The 23,226-nt window shown below is 35.4% G+C and overlaps 2 protein-coding genes across 3 annotated transcripts; one reads left to right on the forward strand and one right to left on the reverse strand.

Annotated features, from left to right (window-relative positions):
• Positions 39-18,456, reverse strand: LOC18780861 (187-kDa microtubule-associated protein AIR9). Of its 2 annotated transcripts, XM_020561785.1 has the most exons (39): positions 18,147-18,456; positions 16,849-17,711; positions 15,613-15,684; positions 15,391-15,456; positions 15,150-15,221; positions 14,990-15,055; positions 14,792-14,854; positions 14,644-14,709; positions 14,348-14,447; positions 13,996-14,097; positions 13,206-13,438; positions 13,011-13,125; positions 12,325-12,445; positions 11,721-11,896; positions 11,143-11,278; positions 10,786-10,886; positions 10,635-10,682; positions 10,209-10,393; positions 9,990-10,107; positions 9,445-9,572; positions 8,663-8,831; positions 8,331-8,426; positions 7,892-7,914; positions 7,514-7,682; positions 7,198-7,282; positions 7,001-7,074; positions 6,801-6,920; positions 5,817-6,012; positions 5,601-5,722; positions 5,195-5,402; positions 4,265-4,338; positions 3,916-4,054; positions 3,178-3,359; positions 2,702-2,857; positions 2,242-2,373; positions 1,456-1,514; positions 1,340-1,372; positions 1,105-1,236; positions 39-488 (listed from the first exon to the last, which is right to left on the reverse strand). In XM_020561785.1, the coding sequence occupies exons 2-39, from the start codon at positions 17,689-17,691 to the stop codon at positions 312-314; spliced, it is 5,157 nt and encodes a 1,718-aa protein (XP_020417374.1). In that variant the 5' UTR covers positions 17,692-17,711; positions 18,147-18,456; the 3' UTR covers positions 39-311. The 2 variants fall into 2 exon arrangements, with proteins under 2 accessions (XP_020417374.1, XP_007213737.1); XM_007213675.2 differs by lacking the exon at positions 8,331-8,426 and having other exon boundaries at positions 7,892-8,010; positions 18,147-18,435.
• On the forward strand, positions 20,392-22,841 carry LOC18780478 (accelerated cell death 11). Its single transcript, XM_020562997.1, has 4 exons — positions 20,392-20,686; positions 20,797-20,969; positions 21,737-21,882; positions 22,530-22,841. Exons 1-4 carry the CDS (start codon positions 20,504-20,506, stop codon positions 22,634-22,636), a joined length of 609 nt encoding a protein of 202 aa, XP_020418586.1. The 5' UTR covers positions 20,392-20,503; the 3' UTR covers positions 22,637-22,841.

A 23,226-nucleotide genomic window follows, 5' to 3' on the forward strand; every position in this document is an offset into this window, starting at 1 on the left:
ATTTTATGCAATCAACCTAATAATATTAACCTTCTGAAAAAGGAAAACCAAATAATAATACTTTCATTAATTGAATAATGTCGACATTATCATCAATGTTATAATATACAATAATTGTGACACTTGTAATCCCTTGACCACTGCACACCTTTTTTTTTTTTCTTTTTTTTTCAGACATACACAGGCATAGTAATCATGAATTGAGGGAAAAAAAAAATGGGGGGAATAGAAAGAGAGATGGGATCACTTGCTCACTCAAAAACACTCGGATTGATATTGACTACCATACTGGTGCAGGTTCACCTTACATATTATGTCTCTATTTTTAGGAGAGTATTGAGGGATGTACTATTGAATCTCTGAGCAAGGCCTCTGATCACGAGCACAATAACATCTCGAAGATGCCTCGACTGCACCATTAAGTCTACCTCATTCTCACTGTCCACTACGATTTTGAGACGATGCTGGTCATTTCGAAACAGCTCCACCTGTACACTCTCCGCCTTTCAATTTCCAGTATAAAGGAATACAATGCAAAAAAGCAGGAGGGAAAACGAAAAGGAACCAAAAGAAGTTAAAAAAAAAAAAAAAGAGTGATAGATTAGTCCCCCTCCAGAAATCCAGCCATCTAGCCAAATTATAGGTGGGGGAGAAATCTAAGTAGAATGGGACAATTTCTCCCAATACGTCAACTGTATAAGGAATCTGATCAACATGCCTATGTTCTGTAGAACTGAAGGTGAATGGTGAAAACAAGTTCATCCAAAAATACTCTTTTATAGCATTATTATATTCCAACAAAGAAAAAGTAAAACTATCAAGTGGGGACTTTTGAAATAAGGAAACAACGTAATAAAATTCTAGATCTTTTTTATATTACAGATGTGGTCAACACCAAATGGAGCAGGATGAATTTCTAGATAAAAGATCAGCCCTATCCAAAATATTAACATTTTCATATGATTATGATATAGAATTTCCACAATGTTATGCTACATTGTTGAAACAACAATGTGCCCTGGGTGGTCAACATTCCAAACATCTAACAATTTGAAAAGCAAACTGGATTAGAAGCATGTATAGAAAGTTAGTAACAAAACTTACATGAAACGGAGGTGCATAACTTCCACGAATTTCAGTGGTTGGGAAAGAAGTCTTAGAACCAGGCTTTACGACCTTGACTCTTTTTCTATTGACTTCAAGGATTCTTCTCTCGAGACTTCCCACTGCAGGAGCCTGCAATAAGAAAAATAACAAATAGTCGATCAATTAAATTTTTAAGCATTCTAACAGAGAGCAGATTAAGTACAGATGTAGAAAGAGAATATTAAATGACAACCTTTTTCATAGATTGGTCCTTGTCACACAATGTCTGTACCAAATAAATTCAGTGTGGTTAGAAATGGTTTTCGCGACAAACAATTCTAAAATACTACATTAAAGACAATGCCATACCTCAAACTTCACAGATCCAATATCAAGCTTCTGCTTCACTTCTTTAAGAACATCAGGCTCTGCATGACAATCAATGCAAATTTTATAAAGTTGGGTTCCTATAGATTTGAACACAACTTTCTCAGGCTAGAATTGGTAAGAAGATATCAGCCTCCCACATGCAAGAGCAGAAAAGCAGAGCAAGGAAAAATAATATTGGACAACATTAGAGGTAGAAAAAGTTTAAAACACTACTAATGAACTTGTGACGCAGAAAAACGGATAGTGAAATGTCTGAAGTTAGTCAAATTGTCCAAGAGTGTTTTCTAGTTCCCATGGAAGCAATAATTATGATCTAAAGGAATTAATTAGTATGAAAAATATACAAGAGTTATTAAACGTTTCTAGAGACCTAAGAAGTGATAAAAGGAGTAGTTCAGTGTTCATTTATGTCTATATTAAGCTAGCAATAATGCTAGAGTCACCAAAGTTGATATGTCAGAGTTGGCCCGAATTTGAAGAAATGAAACACTGGCATATTACTTGGTTACAAAATTTAGATGATAATTTTGGTGGGTGTAGCAGTACTCATTAATCTGGCCCCTGCTCTACTGTAAGAACAAGATTTTGGAAATAACATAGAAAATGATTTCTCTTTTCCTGTGAAAGCTTTATTGCAACAACAATTCAAAGTCTATTTTAATTAAAAGTGATAAGAGATGGGTCCCAAAAAACACAGAGAGAGAGAGAGAGAGAGAGAGAGAGAGAGAGAGAGAGAGAGAGAGAGAGATGAGATTCTTAAATTACCAACTGCAATAGGCTCTGTGGATGCAGAAACAGGTTGCCCTTCAACACCATCCTCTCTTACTGGAGTGTAAATGGCAACAAGCCTATACCCTACATCGTCAACATTAGACTCATACATTCTCCCTACCTCCCCTGCAAGTAAAAAATTTTCATTTAAGTATTGCACAGTGGAAAAATAAATCATATGATAATGTTATTCAGAAAGTTCCTATAAAGAAAATGTTATTCAGGAAATCAAAATATTTGCTAGTGTATTTACCATCACAAAGAAATGCCGTAAGCTGTAAGAATTGTTGAAAGGAAAAGTGAATCCGGTAACAAATACAGTATTATTATAAGTTTCTAAAGATATATTGGAAGCTACAAAGCCTCCTTGGAACTCTCAGGACAAGATGACACATCTTGTCACCAATGTGTACCCCTAAGGTTATAAAAGAGAAACTCAATGACTTAACTATACCTGGTATAGAGATAAGATCAGGACTTCCAACCATTGATCTGAGCCACTGGATTCTACTTTTGCCTTCCTTCCCTCCACTATAATTTCCACGTACAGCATATAAGTTGGTGTGGAAACCCCTCCCTTCAATCTCCAGCTTATCTATTCTAGGGATCCCTACAGATAAACAGAAATAAAATATATGGAAGGAATGAGGCTTCATAATACAGGAAGTAACAATAATATTACACCCAACCATTCAGAAAGTGAATATGGTCAGAAGCAATAATATGGAGTCCAGGTCAATTTAACAACTTCCAAACGCTTCGTATTTCAATTCAAATAGATTGGCTTAAAAGCCTTTCTTATTAATCTCCAGTTTATATGCTTTAGGAACCCAGGAAAATCATCAAACTGAAGGACTAAACTAACGGATGGAAGAAACATAACTATGTTTAAAACCAAGAGTGTAGTCCTTGAGTTTGGAAAGGAAATACCTGGTAAAATAGGTCCAGTTTCAGCATATACAGGCTCAGTTGACCTTCCAAACACATCAGTCACAATGCATTCACATTTTAGACACCGTCCAACATCTTCTAGTCGCATCTTGTAGGAGCAAGAATGCTGAGCAGGTAATAGCTCAAAGGTTTTTTCATCTCCCACTTTTGAAGAAAAATACCTGCAGCATCCCTTTGTGTTAATGAACAAAATGAAATAGTAAGAGCTAATAAACTTGAAATAAGAATTAAAAAAAATTCAATACATTGGATGCATGTTCAAGTTTAAAAGTTATATGACACTAGAAATCCTGGATGAGAACAGAAAGCTGCACGCCACGCGCAAATCAAAGGATTCAAAACTAGCCATTTGATTATCAGAACAAAATTACCAGATTGTTGTAAAAAGTCGAATTCCCATTTAAGATAAGTCCTTATAAAGCAACAGATCTGATAATCAAATTCAAATATCCAAAAAGGAATCAAAAAGGAATCCAAAATAGCAATGGGAATTCGACTTATAAACCAAAAAGGAATCAAATATCCAGCTGAAAGCCAAAAAGTCCAAATGATGCAAATGCAAATGTAATTCGTCATCATGTTTAACTTTTATAGCATGTATTTCTGAATCTTTTTTTGCAACTGAACAGAAATGAAATATTGAGCCCTTAAAAGTGATAGTACTGCGAAGACATTTGAATGCAATCGTGGTGTGGATTACAGAAAATTACACCATACCATTGATATCTGACATCTTTCTTGTACTTGTTCCATACAAGTTGTTGATTCTCACTCTCCGGGATCACTTCAACAACTGTAAGAATATCACCTTCGATTGCCTTTCCAGTGAGAGCAAGCATCTCTAGTCTTGGAAGCTCTGGAGGTTAATGCCATATCCAAATTCAATTTAAAATGTTTTTTTAATCTTTACCATGTAAGACAAATAACAAACCATATCCAGATCAGAAATTTTTCTTCCTTTCCAACACATGTCCAGAGTCCAGAAAACAGATGAAGGAAAAAATGCACGTCCACAAATACATAATGAAGGTCAGAAGCATTGGTATGATCAAAAGGGACTTTCTACCTGGAAGAATAATGTCAGTCGTCTCAGACAACCTCAGTTCTCCAACCACCGAATCTGAACGAACTGGTGTGTATCTATGAGATGCATATGGAAAAGTTTCTTAGGATATATATTTCTACATATTCATTATAAAAAAAACTCTACATGCATACGTGTATATAACTAACAAAAAGGTAACTACTGATGTGATAGGTATGGGAATGATTGTAGAGAGCACCATAAAAAGTTATCAAAATCGGTGTTTCTTGCCCCATGTAAAGATTATGTAGGATGAAAAAGCAATGTAGACAAGATTGAGAACGAAGGTCTCCTAAACTTTTAAAAGTTCGAAATCCTTCCTAAACTTGTAAAAGTTTGAGAGTTTTGATGTTAAGAGATAATGAGTGATTTGCCACACTTCATTAGTTGGTTCTGCATTTGGGTAGCATCCATAAGATGCTTTTGACAAAGACGCCCACAGAGAAGCCACAAAATCTAATTCCGTCCCAAATCAAATCCACTTCCTTCACCTCATCGTAGAAACACCCATTGTTCCATTCCTCCACATTGTTATGATTTGTTTTTTTGTAGGAACATTGCAAGGAAGTTTTAACACCACTCTTTTACAAAATAATATTTTCCTCTACTGTGTACAGGAAGTAATTCAATGTTAACAAATTTTTCTAATAAAGACAAACAAATAAAATGCAGCAGCTTTCAAGTAAAGACTGGCAGAACACCAATACTTCTTTTGCTTAACATTTTTCTTTTGTTAGGGGGAAGCAATTTCTGATGAAAAGTCTCAGCATTCTTAAGGGAAAAAAAACACTCCATAAACTATCTTCAAGTAGATGGTATTTTGCTCGACCCCCATCTACTCCCCAGTCAAAAATAGTAAACAAGAAAAGACTACTTTGCAAGACTCCAAAGGAAGCAAGACAGAACTTTTACCCAAACAATAAACGGCAGTTGTAGTCTGCATCAGTGACTTCATAAGTGTTAGAGTTGGCCCCACTAATAAGAACGATAGTTCCTTCATTAGTTTCTCTATACCAGCTAAACAGGCTTGATCCTTCATATCCACCAAAGTACTCTCCTTCTCCAGCATAAACACCAAGAGACAATTCCTTCACTCGAACATTAGAAACCACAGGAAGAGCTGCAGCATTAATTCACTAAACATGTCAGATGTCAAAGAACAAGATAAAAAATCAATGGATGTGTTTCTTTGATAGCAAAAAGAAACGGATATATGAATGCCTTGGTATAACCTAGGCCAGAGGCCGACAGTATTAGATAGCAGATACAGAGAAAATGAACTTATGATTATGTAAATTAAGATTTAGAACTTAGTTACCTGGTGCAACTGGAAAGTTGCAAATTGCAACTAGTGCCTTTCCACATTTGCCATCAGAACGAGTGGGGAGCCAATATAAGGCCAAATAAGCCCCAACATCTTCAAGTACTGGCGTGTATGTTCTGCCACATTTGCAAACCGTTCATATACATCCTTTCAAAAATGGAAAAACAGATTTTGAAACATGAGAAAACACATCCCCGTATCATAACTTACAATGTTTTACCACATATAACAACATCTTCACATGCATTAGATATATCCAGCAATGCAGATCCATGCAGCTTATTCTTTGTTCTGTACCAAATATATTCTCCAACACCTTCCTCTCCGCCAAAATATGTTTTTCTTGGGACTAAATTATCATCCTCGCAGCAATCAGGAATTTCAAGCTCCAGTCCTACAGGATCAGCTGTTGCAAGAAGCAAAAATTGCATTGGTCAAGTTTAAATAAGAATCAAATAGTATTTTCTAAAATGAAATGAAAACAAAAGAAATGGATACTTGTAAAATTACGGATGTGATTCAGTATATTACACTAGAAGACTAAAGGCCAAGTTAGATTGTACATTCCAAGGAAAATATCCAGATAAACAGCAAGCTACAGCATCAATTCTAAAAATGCTAAGCAGTTATAATATTACCCTGATGTTCATCAGTTGCTAGCATAGAAAAGAATTGTAGAATTTTAAAAAGAACTACAATAGAAGCACAAAATTGATTCCTTATCTTATAAGAGAGAAAGAGAAAGAGAGAGTCTTTAATCTGTTCCAAAAGGTATCCCAATTATGGCATATCTATTGACGAGGGTTTTGAGGGAATGCTTCGTTATGGAAACTACCTGTGCTTTCTGCTTTTTTATTCTGGCAAATATAGAACATGACAAAGCATTTTTGGTTGGAAATGGAACTGGGTTAGCTTTGAATTATGTGACACTACCGTTGAATACAGTAAATACATTTTGACGGTAAAAATGAAAATGTTTGCAGTAACAAAACATAAACTTGCTTCTTTTCATGAATATTAAATTGCCCAAGAAGAATCTGCTTTCTATTGAAATCTTTTGACTTTCGATCATTTTGACACTGTTGAGAAATACGACTAGAATGAGATACATTAATCATCATCCTAAAAGATTTTAACAATTGATCGTCCAAACTGCATCAAAACTGCAGAATTCTTCATAATAAATTAACTAACCAGGAGCAACCACATCAGATTGTATTTTCTTTGGATTCCCTCTCATCCCATCTTTGCGCATAGGAGTGTAAACAAGTTCAATACATGTTCCCACATCATCAAGGGTCAAATCCAGAAAATCTGCCAAGAGAAAAGTACCATATAAATGTAATTTCCATGGATGTGAAATATGTCTCATCTAATTACTCTATAGAACTCACCCTGAGTACTCAATATCTCCTTGACACCATTACGTTTCACTCTAAACCATTCATGGGAGCAATTTCCTTTCTCCCTGAATGACAAACAATGACATCCAGTGTGGGAAGAGTCACAACACTAAAGTTCCACGTTTATTTGAAGAGAAAAGAAAATAATAATAACAATAAGAAGAAGAAAAAAAAAAAGGAAGTCTGACCCTCCACTATAAGAAGCAATAAAGCTCAAACGTTGCCCTTCTATCACTGAACCAAGAAACTCCAAAGATCGACAAGTTGGGGGGCCTGCAATCCGAATTCAAAAATTAACACCATATCTATTTTATAATTTTATTCTGGAAAGATGAAAAGGCATTAATCAGCACCACAATGTGCCTATCAAGCTTATATGACTAGATTATTTATTACTGGCAGCCCAGTACGCAAGTCAAAGTGTGAAACGGGAAAAAAAGAACTAGAAACCTTCATTAGAATCCTACCCTTATGAGTAAAGATTACAAGAAATAAACTCATTACCAGCTATTACAGGACCAATTTGTTCCGACAGAACAGTAGGACCACGAGCCCAGTCACTTCTGACAGGCTCACATGATACTGAGATAAAGAAATCAATATCATCAATTGAGAGCATGTATGAAGCAGTTGTTGCACCCCTAATTTCAGTTTGTGTTCCATCTGAAGTAGTCTGCCAATAATACATCACATTTCTTTAATCAAATATTGCACCTAAAGCAACCAAAGCAAATAAACTCAAAGACAAAGTGGTTTTTCAAGGAATTGCGACATTCTAAGATAATGTAAATTACATGTACAAGGTTCTGTGAACCCAACCAGCATTTTGCAAATTGAGAAGAGAAGATATCTTACTAACAGCACAAAGTTGAATGAAATTACCCGAAACCAGTAGAAAACTGAATCTCCCTCTTCACCGCCCCAATATTTTTTCTCAACACTAAGTGTAGTTCCTTCAGTGGCATTCCCAATGATTTGTAGAGAAAGCAATCTAGGGCTCCCTAATTATCAAGTAGCATGCTTCATAAGAATGACTTGACAACAAAATATATAAATAAGCATGCAGAGCTATTTATCATAGTTTGTACATTTCCACAACGAAAATTATATGGCATTTGCACACATTCAATTGAAACCAACAGGAGATCAACGTACAACGTATGTTTTCCACTTAACAAAAACAAATATAAGCAATAATCACCACAACAAATGTTATGACACAAGAGAACAAAATTACCAGGGCGAACACGTTCCTGGCTCATGCACGTTCTTGGCTCACCCACAATCCCATCATCACGCACTGGGGTACATTGGAATGAATCTCCCTCTTCACCGCCCCAATATTTTTTCTCAACACTAAGTGTAGTTCCTTCAGTGGCATTCCCAATGATTTGTAGAGAAAGCAATCTAGGGCTCCCTAATTATCAAGTAGCATGCTTCATAAGAATGACTTGACAACAAAATATATAAATAAGCATGCAGAGCTATTTATCATAGTTTGTACATTTCCACAACGAAAATTATATGGCATTTGCACACATTCAATTGAAACCAACAGGAGATCAACGTACAACGTATGTTTTCCACTTAACAAAAACAAATATAAGCAATAATCACCACAACAAATGTTATGACACAAGAGAACAAAATTACCAGGGCGAACACGTTCCTGGCTCATGCACGTTCTTGGCTCACCCACAATCCCATCATCACGCACTGGGGTACATTGGAATGAAATGAATTTACCAATTGCATCTTTTGCAATACGATACTGAAGAATCCCGTTAACCTCAGGTATTAGAGATCCAGAGTCAGTTTCAACCTGTTGATTCCCAGGAAAACAACTAATCATAAGCATAAGTCCTCCTTTTAAAACCTAGCATTCTGCTCAGCACTAAACCAAAGGTGACCTTCTTACATGCTATGGTATAAGAAAAAGGAGTTCAGGAAAAGATGGACAAGGTTTCATCTATGACTACAAAAGGTTACGCAGAAAATTACTAGAAAACCATTATAAACTAGTTCATAACTCCCGCCAATCAAGACTAATTAAAGTGATCCCTGAAATTCTTTGATGTTGATACCCATAAGGACATAAAACAACCTCTTCCTTTCCTATATGATATCCATTTCCTCCCTCCTATCATTGAAGATTCTGTTATTTCTCTCTATCCAGAAATATGGGATACTAGTCTAGAATGTATCTGTGTTACCAGTCCTACAAAACACAAAATATTATCTACATGTAACATTTTGGATATGTGTACTGGTACTGGAACAAACCCAATGCAAAAAGTGTATATGCAACCTACTGTAATATACTCTCTCCTTTCTGGGTAAATAAATCAGTTCAAAATATGTAAGACAGTTATCAGGCCTCCAATAGATCAAGCATTACATCAGGTTTTTCATAAATTTGATAAAGGTGCATATACCTCATGAAGATACCAGCTATAGATACTTTTTCCTTCATGACCACCAATGTAACCATATGATGCCGTCAATATTTCACCTTCGGTGCAATCACCAGTAATCGATAAGAAATTCAAGCTTGGAGGCAGAGCTGCAAGAAGCAGGATGAGAGTCAGTTATACACAAACAGAATTAGGGCTTCAATAATGGGCAGTGATAGTAAGTAACTTGCTTCTTATCAAAATTGCAGCTGCTTCAAATACAGGCATTGAAATCAGCGGCTGGGTTTGAAAAGTTTTATAAAACATGCATATTGATTTACTAAAATTTCTGTGAAAGTACTACAAATTTCACGAAAACAAGGGCAGTTTTCACAAAGACACTGAAAGGCCATAATTGTCGTAGAATGCCGCAGACATTTCAATGATAAAGGGAAGTTTACACCTTCCACCACTCTTTATATATAGTGCTGCCAAAAAGCCTAAATATAGGCTGATATTTCAACTTATTGGCTGACATTTTAAATACTTTTAATACACACAAACAAATGCAAAGTAGATGTACTTACTCTCAACTGCTCTATCTGATACAACATACGCTGGTTCACCAGATTCTCCGTCTGGAGTCATAGGAGTAAATTTTGCAACAATGTAATACCCAACAGCTCCTAAGGGTATGCGAAACGCCTAAACAGAGGTACCATCAATGGACAATTTGCATCGCATATGAAAGCTTTCAATTTAAGGATTATTGAATTCATATGTTCAAAGAATATAGGATCGCAGACCTTTGCAATTTTGGATGTGCTCAACACTTCAAGACCTTTCTCACCATCCAAAATAGAAGAACTTGTTTTATACCACTGTACTCTGCTAGACCCTTCAGTTCCTCCGGTGACAGTACCAGTTGCAGTAATCTTACTGTTCTCCCTTAGCTCACCAATTATCTTCAAATTTATTACCTTTGGAGGCGCTGGAATTGGGCAAAGAAAAAAAATATTAAAACAACAGGAAGTCAGTAACAGTACGCCAACATCATAAAACCAAATTAGAAGCATGGTCCAACCATATGCATCACAACAGTAATCAACAATAATAAACAGCCAGAAGACTTCCACAAGGAAAATGACAGCAAATTAAAGAACGCTTGTTTTTTTTTTCTCAAGAACATAAACCAAATTTAGCTTTAAGATTGTTGACATTATTCAAAATACCTTGCTTCACCACATCAGACAGTATTGAAACAGACTCCCCTTCGTGGCCTAAAGAAACAAGCACCAACATTTTGTTAAATGAAAATTCATTAGTAAGCCACACTGTTACTGCATTTAGAATGTTCCTAAAGAAAAGGTAATCGTATTTAACCTTCAAAATTAATAGGTATATACACAAAAGCCAAGCGATGGCCAACATCTTCCTTGGTCAAAGTATATTCAGATGTACCAGTTGATACCAAAACGAAGTCTCTGTCAAGGAAAGCCATTAGAAAAAATAAGGGAGTGGGAAGCTCAAGTGTGCAAATTAAGTTCAATAGACCAGGAGAAAAGTACATATAGAAATAAATAAATAAATAATATTAATAATAAGTGGGAAAAATTGAAAAAGGATCTAGGGAACAAAATTAACAGGAACCCAAATGGAGAAATACGACCAAAAACCAAATTAGGAAAGCATATTTGTGCTCCACTAGAGCATGGCAACATATGACTAAAGTATACTAACCCAGTGTCCCTATGCTCACATAACCATTCAAACTTGCTGGGACCCTCTCTTCCTCCAAAGTAATCACCAACTCCTCTGATGGTACTGCCTTCAACAACATCTCCAACAATGTGAACGTTATTGACCGATGGAGGGGCTGCCACCAATGAACATGAATAATTAATATCCTAACCATATTATTTTGGAACTAACAGAAAATGCAGTGAATAAAGGAGGGAGAAAACTGCCTCATTGAATCTATTATAAACCATGGAAACAAATGCTACAGTTTAGCTACATGATGGTCTAACTAAAACCTGAACCAGCTCTTATAAAAATAAAAAACCTGCACTGGAGATGTTTAAACAAACATACACCAGATAAAGATTTAAGACATAGCAGCTCCAACACTAATTCCAACACACAGGATGGAAAAACAAATTGATATTTATTCATGTTTGTGTTTTTAAAAAAAAAAAAAGCAAAAGCATAAGAAGTAACTTGTCCAACTAAGCAAGGCAATGTAATTGTATATTTGACATGGTCATACTGCAAAAGTTATGTACACTATCTTCACAAGAGTTGTATGACTTACGTACCTGATTTAACAAAATCGGTGTATTTATAATGAGGTTCTCCTTTGGCACCTTCTTCTGTCACTGGTGTGTACATAAAAACCAAACTTGAATCAATATCATCTATGGTCAGTCTGTACTCCTCATCTTCAGCTCCAGCAATAACCACAGGACTGCTGTTCCATTTTCTCCTCAACCAACTGAAAAATATGATGGATGTTTTTGTTATTTTATTTTCTTGTACAGGAAAAAGCATAATACATATACGTGTACATATGCTAGACTACCATTTTACACCAAAAGCTTAAGGAATAGACCAACAATGCATATCAAGCTAAAACTCTCTTGATTTGCAGCCTCATCCTATATGTGGAGAGACAAACAGAGAAACATATGTGTGCAACCCTACCCTGCAGTATATAAAGTTAGAAAATAACTCGTGGGGTGGAAGATGAGAGGTTAGGAACACAAGACCCCTTGAAAAAAGAGCTCTAATACCATGTTAAAGTATCACCATACCAAAAAATTTAAACTACTTTGGAATTGGCCAAAAATGTATATCAAGCTAGGGATATCCACAGTTGTCTATGTACACATGTACATAAACCATTTCAAGAGGCAGTCTCACCTAGAAACACCTTTCCCTGGAGTGCCGCCACACCACGCAACCTCTGCATGGCCTTTAATAGTATTTCCCTCCACCAGATCTCCACGAACATCAAGGTTCACAACCTTGGGAATTCCACTTCCTGCGCAAGAGAATAATCAGTAGAATGAAAAAAAAGTTCCTTGCACCATATAAAACTATCCCAATAAGCAAGCATGCTTCAAGATGAATTTTTAACATGGAAATACAGTGGCAAAATATAGAATTTCTTTTTTATATTACATTATCCCCAATCTACACTACCCAGCAATATGTCAATGAAAGATACTAAGACAACGCATGCACTACATAGTCAAGGTTATATGTTTCTCCTTTCAACTGTATATATCAATATAAATGTGACTGGAGTAGACTTCTTTCTCACTTTGTTGGCAATCATGCTGTCCGCAAGGAATTATTTGTTAGACAGACTGCATAACAGCCACTATGTTTATAACTTATCTCCATATTCAAATGACATTATCTTCTCTTAATAGATGCACAATTTTATGCTTTCATGCAAATAAGTGAATCTGCAAAGACAAATTCCACAGTGTTCTACAGCTAACAGATGAGGATACTTCAGACTTACATCCTGGAAAAAAGTACAAAAGGAAGAATTTATAAATTAAGCTATTTATTTCCAATGAAAAAGATACAAAATTTACCTGGTGAAACTGGTGAAGATATAGCAAAAATAGAAGGGTACTCCATTTCTCCTAATACCGGACTACACTCCACTTTCAAAATTTTACCAATATCCTCATGCTTAGGCCAGTAGACCTATGTTCACGAGATTCGAAGTAAAATCAATTGCCACTCAAAAGTTCAGAAACATTGGACATGCTGAAAGATTCAATTACCTCTCCTGTGGCATCAGGAATAATGGTGAAATTGGACGGAGTTCTTTCTCCTACAAACCATTGGTACTTTAAGATTAATTGTGGATCAACTCCCAAAGTGTTCTCTTGTACAACAGTGAACTGGCAGCGACAAGTATCTTCTTCAAATGGCTTCTCAACAGAGGCCTCCTTGACAAGGAAGCCCGGAGGCAAATGATCCTTCCATTGTTCAACTAGAAAGCAAAAAGTTGAGTCTGTACAAGAGATGCATTTAATACTTTTTCATGGAAACATACTATCATTAGTAAAAGAACAATACAATACAGGAGACAAGTTGTTTACTGGTCTAACTAGAGTATCAACTACAACTGCAAAACAGGGCTAAACATAACATGACAGCAGCCAAAATGGAAACTAAAATACAGCAGCACTCCAATCATAAAATATAGCCTATAAAGAACTATCCCAAAATACGTACAACTCTTTAGACATATATACACACTAAACACTATAAGTTCATTCCAAGGGCAAATGCCAGCAGCTCATGAGTCATGACTAACATTATTCATGCATTTGAATATACTACAATTTAATGAAGCATAATACATGATAAACCAACAGAATTCCAGTCCCCTTATCAAAAGCAACTTGTATATCCAAAAGCAATTATGCAAGACAGTAAGTTATCCATTCAAACCTTTTACTTCCAACAACAACTTATCCATTCAAAACCAAAATAAACTCTGCACACAATGATTGTGCAGGAACTGAATTTGCAAAATAACAGAATAAAAGAAGTCAAAGTACACACCTGTTGCATGCTCTGGACGACAAAACTCCCAACCATCTCTAATGCACAAAGATGTGTGTGCAGGATAACGCTTTGCAATTGCTACCTCTTCTCGGGAAAGATCTGAAAAATATTCAAATAAACTTGTAAGAACACACTATAGTGGTATAAAAATATTAAAGCTGGAAGTAGGATTCAAAGAAAGGGTAAAAGCTCGGATACATACCAAAGTATATATAGATACAATATATACAGATACACAGAGAGAGAGAGAGAGAGAGAGAGAGAGAGAGAGAGAGAGAGAGATAAGAACAGAGAACAGGTGAACAAAGTTGAGATGCCGGAACCAAACCACAATTGTTCTACAAGATACCTCTATCATTGAACTTCTTTAAGGTAGGACCAACAAGCAAAATGGAAGCTGCTTCTAGATGAGGCATTTTAAGTATGGGATTCTCCTCCACTCGTAAATGCTGTGGCACAAGACAATAAAGTACAACCATGTGAGTTTACATCCCTGAGTCAGATAAATCCCTTTCCTGTGAATATGCGATGTAATCACACTGAATTTCACCCATAAATCACCACAGCTAGTCTCTATGACATTAAATGTGCCAAGCCACACAAGACAACTTGGGGGAAAATGTCTCAATGCATTTCAAAACTAACCTCAAGTACTGGTAAATACGGGAAACCCTTCAGCGTGGAAATTTTGTTTTTGCTGGCAGCTAATACCTGTTGGAAATCATAAGTATTTAATTCAAACACTGGAGGCGGGGGAAAGAGCAACAAGTTGCATGGTACTAAAACAACAAACCTGTAGTCGAGGTTGGCTTGCCATTGTAAGGGACTTCAATTTATTTTGAGCAACAGAGAGAAACTATACAAGGAAAAAGAAACCAAAGATACGTACTATATGTTAAGATTATTACCACTAAGACCAATCCAGGAAGTCAATATAAATAGCATACTTCCATAGCACATCAGCAACTGAAAACTATTCACAAGGCCTTACCTCCAAATTAGGGAGCTGAGGGAGGCTTGCAAGCGACGTGATTTGATTTCCAGCAAGATAAAGTTGCTACACATGTTAAAAATTTCAGAACCCTAACAAATGGATCTCTGTATTCTTTGATTTATGGAAACTCAAAGATTAATATACATGAAACACAAACCTGTAAGACTTTACAATTTTCAAGAGGTTCAAATCCAGGCCCTTTGAAATCATTGAAACTCAAATCAAGAACCTGAAAATAGAAGTACTGTCAACCATTACAGGGCTAGTTATTTGCAAATCTGCAAACATGGTTTACATGCTTATTGTGTGCATAATAATAAATAAATAACTTTGTAATTTAGTATATTACTAAATATTCGAACATGTGGAAGGAAACCTTTTAAGTCTGATTAACAAACCTTTACTCGTGTCAGTATTTCAACTCCCTCCAACATAGACAAGAGATTGTCTCTGAGATAAACAAACTGCCAAGTAGGAGCATCATTTAAAGGAACAACTATAATCACTTAAAAGGAAAAACTTTTAAGGAGACAAAAAAAGAATTTGACAAGGCATCTAGTTAGGTAGATGGCAAAACTCTCTTCAATAAACAGCTAATCATTCATAAGAAATCAGTTTACCTCTAAATTTGGTGACAAGTTCAACCCACTAGCCTTGAGACTGCGAACTCTGTGACCTCTAAGATCTAACCTCTGGTACAAAGAGTAATATGGGCAGTAATAAGTACAGAATGGAAGATATGATAATGTTTTACAAGTACTCATCTCCAACAGCATGGAGTAGACATGCAATTGAAAAATAAACAACACGATGATGATGATGGATACAAATCAAATAAGGTACCCAATGAAGCGCATGTGAGAATGAAGAGGAATAACAGGCACACATACCACAAAGAGTCATGATGATAGATACAAATCAAATAAGGTACCCAATGAAGCGCATGTGAGAATGAAGAGGAATAACAGGCACACATACCACAAAGAGTCATGAGGACTGTTCAATGCATAAGTTTTTATTCGTATTGTATAGCAGGTCACCATAATTTAGCATTGAATCCAAGTGATGAGCTACCAATATCTGGAAATCATAGTTGCTGACCACCCATTGTTGTGTTTAATAGGGTTTTCTCCAAAAGCCTTTTCAAAGTCTATTTCTATCATTTAGTCACTTGTAATTTGCCTAGGACATCTCTGAGAATTTTATAATAACATTTAAAGATAAAGGACTTCCATATTCTATTTACTCTTTCTTATTTTGGAAGGATCAAATTGAATCTCTTCCACTTCAGATGTACAGATTGGTCTGTTTCCTTGGTCGTCAATTAGTTTCCCTTCATAATCGCTCAATCTCTACGGACTTGGGAATTCATATATGTCGTTTCCAGGAGACTATGACTTTTGAAACCAGAAAAACATATGACAAGCAAACATTTATCACACCTCAGTGGCAGCATGCAGATTGCAAAACACTGTTATTTACCAAAATCCTAATATATTTGGTTCATCTCTATGCTAATTTTTTTCATAAGAAACAAGAAATTTATTGAAGAGAGAAAGAGAAGTACAATACAAGATGGACACAGAGTCCATTTGAATCAAACACCTAAAAACAGAGCGCAAACATTTCTGAAGACATAGATTACTATACACAATCACATTTATTTATTTTTATAACAACTATGCACAATCAAATTGAGACTGACACGGTAAAAGAAATAGTAAGTATGAAATAACTACTTGACAAAAGATATATAGCTGAAACAGATCAGACTATGAATGACTACTTGCACCACTTCAAAGCCTTACAAGGTCAATAAAAGGTTGACACAGTAAAAGAAATAGTAAGTAGCTTACCAGATCATCACCAGCTTTGATTTCCACCTTTGGAAGGACTATAAGCCGAGAATCCCGTCCTTCAGGAGTTGCTGCTTTCCTACGTCCAGATAAACTAGAACTTCTATCCAGAGAAGAAGACAAAGACCCGGATCTCAGTCCACTAGTAACTGTAGGAGATCGGGCTGATGAGGAAGAAACCTTTGAGACTGACTTCCTGACTCCACTGCTAGCACTACTGTCCAATGAAGACGTCACCCTTCTTGAAGATGAAGATGAAGATGAAACAGACAATGCTGGCTTGACAGAAGGTTTCCTGACAGTCTCTTGCTTAGTCACCTGAGACCCGGTTGATTTATTCAGACTCCGGTCTAATGGCGAACCTGGAACCGACTTTCTAACCTCTGAAATACTGGTTCGAGTTGAAGATTTAGTAGTGCCAGCTGAAGGCAATGAACTCCTCCTAAGTTCTGGGAGAGACCGCCTTACAGTGTCCGTGGACTTTTTCACTGCACTTGGAGCAGCTGCAGCATTGTTTTGCTGTCTCGTGGTGGAGACTGCTGGCTTCTGAGGCAAACCTCCAGTGCTGTTTCGCCTTGCTACCGGAACTGAATTCAAACTCCGGGAAGACACAGTTACACTTGACTTGTTGGCACTCGAACTAGGATCCAAACCACTTTTGGGGTCTACTTTCTTTCTAACAGAACTAGTTGGAACCGAGACCTTTGATGTAGCCGCAGCACCAGGTTTCACAGTTTTGGCAACTCTTTTTACAGTTTCAGATGAACGAACAGAGGCCTGTTTCTCTGGAATTCCGGGCTTTTCAGCTGGGTCTTCGCCCGATTGCACTAAATTGTCCTCCATTTTAGTTCACCAACCGAAAGCTACATTCCAACAACAGTGAACAAAGCCCGGTAAGTTTTTCGAGCCGCTGTGTTTGGTTTCCAAGAAAATGCAGAGGAAAATGAAAAGAAAAATAGGAGAAAATGGAAGACTTCTGTAAACATTTACACCGTTTACTCAACTAAGCTCAAAGCCTCAGAGTCATTCCTCACCTCCAATTTTCACCACCTAACTAAAGGGTAAATTCAACTAAACCTTCATATGACAAAACATTTCAGAAGCAAAACCTCTGTTCTTGTAAGTGAAAGATCATACTTGGATCTAACACAAAATGCAGATTCTTAGCAAATACCCAAGCACCCAGTTCGACTGAAGCTGGACAATAGACTTAGAGAAGAAACTCAAAGGACAAATTCAAACACACACACACACATACAGACACAAATAAGCACAGAGATAGAGAGAAAAATATTAACCTGGACAATGTCTCAGATCTGGGGTGTTACAAAACCAAAACCGAAACTGCAAAGCATTTCTAGGGTTCGATTATTTTGGCACAAGCTCAGAGCAGGCTTTGAAGTGTCCGCTGCTTCGTGGCACCAAAAAAGCACCTAAAAAGCAAGAGTGAGTGAGAGACTGCTCTCTTTGCTGAGCTAAGAAATGGAAAAGCTATTGGCTAAAGGCCAGGCCAGGCCATGCCATGTGGGGGTTAAAATATGATTGGAAAAAAGTTGTCTTCTAGAAAAAATTTGCAAATGTTAAAAAAAAAATGGCGGAAACTGTAATGCATTCAAAAGACTGTGCAGCTCTCTGCAGAGTTGAAAAGGTCAAATGGATCTTGGAAATTGGAAATGGAAATAGGTTAGTGAAAACTAAGTACAGTCTGCTTTGGATAAATTATTATGTGCTTTTCCTTTATTATATATTTTCCTTTAAGCTTCTTACCAAATCCACAGAAGTGACAGAATTTACTAACCCACAAACATTCTTATCTCTTTTTTCCTTTTTGGACTAGCATTCTTTATCTTCTCTATCTTTCTTTTTTAATCTCCATCTCTGTAAATTGGAATTGTTCAAGACAGTGTAGCAGCATAAAATACTTATACTGTACGAGCTTATTCTTATCTCAATACATGATTCAAGTTCAAAGTATGACAACATAGTTATTATTTCATCAAATTTTTTTTTATATATACAAATTAGTTTGTTTAGTTTAATTAATATTTATAATTAAGTAATATCTTAGCCTTATTTAATTAATTTAATTAGTAGTTATATTTTAATTATTATTTCTTTAGTGAATAATTAGTATTTAAATATTTAAATTAATTTCATCAATTACTCAATATTTTTATAAATAATTGTACAAAATTAGTTTGTTTAGTTTAATATTGTGATTAAGTAATATTTTAGCATTATTTAATTACTTTAATTAGTAATAATATTTTATTTATTACTTAATTAGTGAATCATTAGTATTTTAATATTTTAATTAATTTCATAAATTACGTCATAAATAGTAAATAATTATATTTAATTATCTCAAATAACTTTTGGACTTCAAAATTATTGAAAAATAGTTTCAATCATTTAAAAATCCTATAAAATTATTATAGTATTCTAGACCCTAAATCCAAGTAAAACACCCTAACTTCCAAACTTTTCTGACATTGTTCCAAAACCGTTCACAAAGCCTCGAACCCTACTACTAAACCTAGTTTCTTTAGTTTTTTTTTTATCCAACTTCTTTTATTTAATATATGTAATTAAGTAATATTTTAGTATTTTTTAAATACTAATGAAAGTAATTAAATAAGGCTAAGATATTATTTAATTACAAAAAGAAAAAAAAAATTATTGACCTAAAGAAACACCTGTCCCGAAGAAATTTCGTCGACACAGATCTATACTGGCGAAAATTTGTCGGATTAGACTTCTCCCGACGAAGTTATGCCGGTTATGTCTATGCTGATGAATTTCGTCGGGAGATGTGTAATCAGGCAAATTTTTGCAGGTATATTTCTATGCCAATGAATATTCCTTAGAAGAGGTTTTTTTAAAAATATATATATAAAAAAATTAGTTTCTTTAATTAAGTAATACCTTAGACTTTTTCTAATTACTTTAATTTATAATTATGTTTTAATTATTATTTCTTTAGTGAATATTTAGTGTTCAAATATTTTACTAATTTCATGAATCACTTAATAAATAGTGATTAATTATTTTAAATTATTCGTGTGCACTTTGTTTTTTTTTATAAACAAAATTAGTTTGTTTAGTTTAGTATTTGGGGTTTGGAAGGTAAAATTCATTTTTAGAATACTAAAATAATTATATAGGTTTTTAAATCATTGAAACAATTTTTAAAATAGTTTCATAGATTAAAAATAATTTTAAAGTCCACACAATTATTAAAGATAATTAACTACTATTTATTATTTAATATATGAAATTAATTAAAATATTAAAATACTAATTATTCAGTAATTAAAGTAATTAAATAAGGCTAAAATATTACTTAATTATAAATATTAAACTAAACAAACTAATAAGTTTATTAAACTAAACCAACCAAATAATAATAATAATAATCATTATGGGACGACGTGACATATCGATGGCAAAGTTGTAAAAATGAGAGATTATTTTTTATCGGAGCTGGATGATAGACTTCTTCACGTATCCAAACAGCCCCAAATTTATTCAGTTGCGTCGTGGACACTGCGTTGATAATATTTGCTGCAAAGCAACGAACATTCCCGGCACAAAAAGCAAAAGACTTAACAGAGAAACTTTGACAGAGAGAGAAACAGGAGAGAGAGACTCTACAATGGCGAATGAGAAGCCTCTGAGGAAAATATCGGAGGCATTCAAAGAGCTCGAGGCAGTCGTAAACTCCCAAACAGCGGAAATCGAGGTCGCGCCGTTCTCCAGCGCGTGCTCTCTGGTGTCGCCTCTGTTCGGATGCTTGGGCATCGCCTTCAAGTTCGCCGAGATAGACTACGTCGCCAAGGTACGTAATTTCAATTTTCCGTTTGGTTCCCGGGAAAATCAACGAAATGAACTCGAATCAAAATCTGGAACTTTTCCGTTTGAATTTGATCGATTTCTGGATGGTAACAGGTCCATGATCTGGCGGAGGCGTCGAAGTCAATCTCGACCTTAACGGTTTTGCTCGACCGCGATATCGAAGGGGATTGCGTGAGGAAAGCCGGTAGTCATTCGAGGAATTTGCTGAGAGTGAAGCGTGGGCTCGACATGGTTAGGGTACTCTTCGAGCAAATTATAGTCACCAAGTACGTATTTTCAACTGCTATTTCTTTGCATTATAGTTGGACTGTTTGCTTGTTCATTTCCAATTTCATTGTATATGTATTGCATCGAAAAGAGAAGGTGCTGATTTCAAATGGTGAGCTTCATCTAAGGAAAACATGCATCTAGTACAAAGTTTATTGGGATTATTTGCCCATGGAAAATGCTAAATGTATTTTAAGTTTCAGTCAAAAATCACACTTTGCACCATAAAGTTTCATTTTGGTGCAATTCTGTGTATTTATACCCAAAACTTGTGCACATTGTACCACTGCAAGTCTGCAAATGTTACTCATTCCTTCAATTTTTGCGTTAGATGAGACGGATTAGTGGCCTGTGACCACTATTTAATCCAATGTAAGGGTAGAATTGAGATGAAAAATATATTCTCGCTCAAGCAGCTGCAGCAGTTGTACAATCATACATGGATGCCTTCCCTTTGCTGCATCTCGTTTGTTGTTTCTAGTTGTTTTAGGAGAGAATGTATTTTTCATTTACTTACTTCCCTGAAATTGGTTTAAATGGCGACCGTGTGGTGACTGGTATATTTAATTAACATTGACATTAAACAGAGTTAGCATTGCTACAATATAATAGGGTAGGTATAAATTGTTTACATTGAAATATCATGAACCAAAGTGAAATTCGCTCCAGCTAAGGGGTCGAAGTGGAATTTCCTACAAAATTATTTGGATGCTGAAGTTCCTATGATGTGGTTAAAGTATTAATATTTCTTTATTTTCATTTGGAGGGGAAATTCCTTGAAGGATCCTGCTTCCAAGGCTTATGCACAGGTGTTTGCTCCCCACCATGGGTGGGTCATCCGGAAAGCTGTTGCTGCAGGGATGTATGCACTTCCTACTAAAGAACAACTATTACATAAACTCAATGAAGATGGTGAGTGAATGAAGAGAGTATTACATTTGTTTCTTATCTTATAAATCTCAACAAAGAATTTGGCTGCATGAGAGTTAAATTTTGACATTTTGTACCACGATGAGGGCTGGAGCTGTGGTTTCATTTTTAAACCTATACAGTGTACACACCCCGTTTGACCTTTGATCAGTTTGAGTGGAGCTTTATTGAAATGTTTGAAAACTAAGGATTGGCTACTTACCTGGTTTTGGCTTTGCTTGGTTTCTAATTTGATATCTGGTCTTGCTTCTACCTTCCCCATCAGTTTAGATAAACCTTTCAAAACTCAAGTCTTCTAAAATTATATCCAGTCTTACTTCTACCATTCCTTTCATTTATAACTTCTAAATATCAAATTTTCCATAATTTCACATTGTGTATCTGTGTCATTAAGATACTCTGATTTCAGATTATTTGAGTCTAGAGTTGAAATGTTCAGCACTCACTTAGTACTGGCTATATTTGTCACTTTGCCAATGGATTGTGGGATAAAAATTGGGAGGAAAAACCCTTGGATTGATTATGTTTGCCCCTTTCTTTTTTCCTTTGTTTCAAAGAAACTTTTATTTTTATAGTTATAAGTGACCAGTTGTATGAACTCCACATTGCTTTCACTTTGTTTATTTCAGAGAACTCAGCAAGTGTTCAAATGCAGAATTACATTGCTGCTTCGACGCCTCTAATTCTGTACATCGACAAACTCTTCCATTCAAGGAAATTGGATGTAGATTGGTAAAGCAGGAATTGCATTGTAATTTATGGAGAATTGTAACTGAGATAATTTAATCAATTGGCATTATATAAACATTAGTAATTGATGTCATTGATTTATTAGAAAAATTATTGATAAAGTGATGCAGGTTTGGATTCTCCCATGATCCAATATGCTCACAACTTTTTTCCTCGGGTGCTGGATTAGAGTTGAATTGTGCTTTGCTCAACCCTATTTTTTCTGTTTATAACTGTATCGAATAATTGCAACAAGTGAATGATCCATTTGATCAACATAAAGAATTGGTAAACTAACTTATAAAATTTGGCTTGCTTTTCCAATTTGTGCGTTGTGTTGTGGTGATAATTTTACATAAACCAAAGTTTTCTGTTTATAAGTGTGTTCATAATTGCAACTTTAATCTGATCTACCAAAATACATTGATAAATCATAAACTTATATATATATATATATATGAGTAAATCCCTCGGATAGCCTTGAAGACAAATTATTCCATCATATGAGTATAAAATAAAAATCGAAAATGAATTTAGGATTCCGAAAGAATATACTAAAAAAATCCCAAGTTCGTTTTAAGAAAAAACAAACAAATC

The sequence above is a fragment of the Prunus persica genome, chromosome G4, assembly GCF_000346465.2.
Source record: "Prunus persica cultivar Lovell chromosome G4, Prunus_persica_NCBIv2, whole genome shotgun sequence".
In the NCBI taxonomy this organism is placed as follows: domain Eukaryota; kingdom Viridiplantae; phylum Streptophyta; class Magnoliopsida; order Rosales; family Rosaceae; genus Prunus; species Prunus persica.

Coding starts and splice junctions, on each gene's coding strand:
- LOC18780861 (XM_020561785.1), bottom strand. CDS start 17,691: ATGGAGGACAATTTAGTGCAATCGGGCGAAGACCCAGCTGAAAAGCCC. Junction 10,887..11,142: donor TGTGAGCATAGGGACACTGG/GTTAGTATACTT, acceptor TTTCCTTGACAG/AGACTTCGTTTTGGTATCAA. Junction 4,055..4,264: donor GACTGACATTATTCTTCCAG/GTAGAAAGTCCC, acceptor ATTAACCTCCAG/AGCTTCCAAGACTAGAGATG.
- LOC18780478 (XM_020562997.1), top strand. CDS start 20,504: ATGGCGAATGAGAAGCCTCTGAGGAAAATATCGGAGGCATTCAAAGAG. Junction 20,687..20,796: donor AGATAGACTACGTCGCCAAG/GTACGTAATTTC, acceptor GGATGGTAACAG/GTCCATGATCTGGCGGAGGC. Junction 20,970..21,736: donor GAGCAAATTATAGTCACCAA/GTACGTATTTTC, acceptor TTTCATTTGGAG/GGGAAATTCCTTGAAGGATC.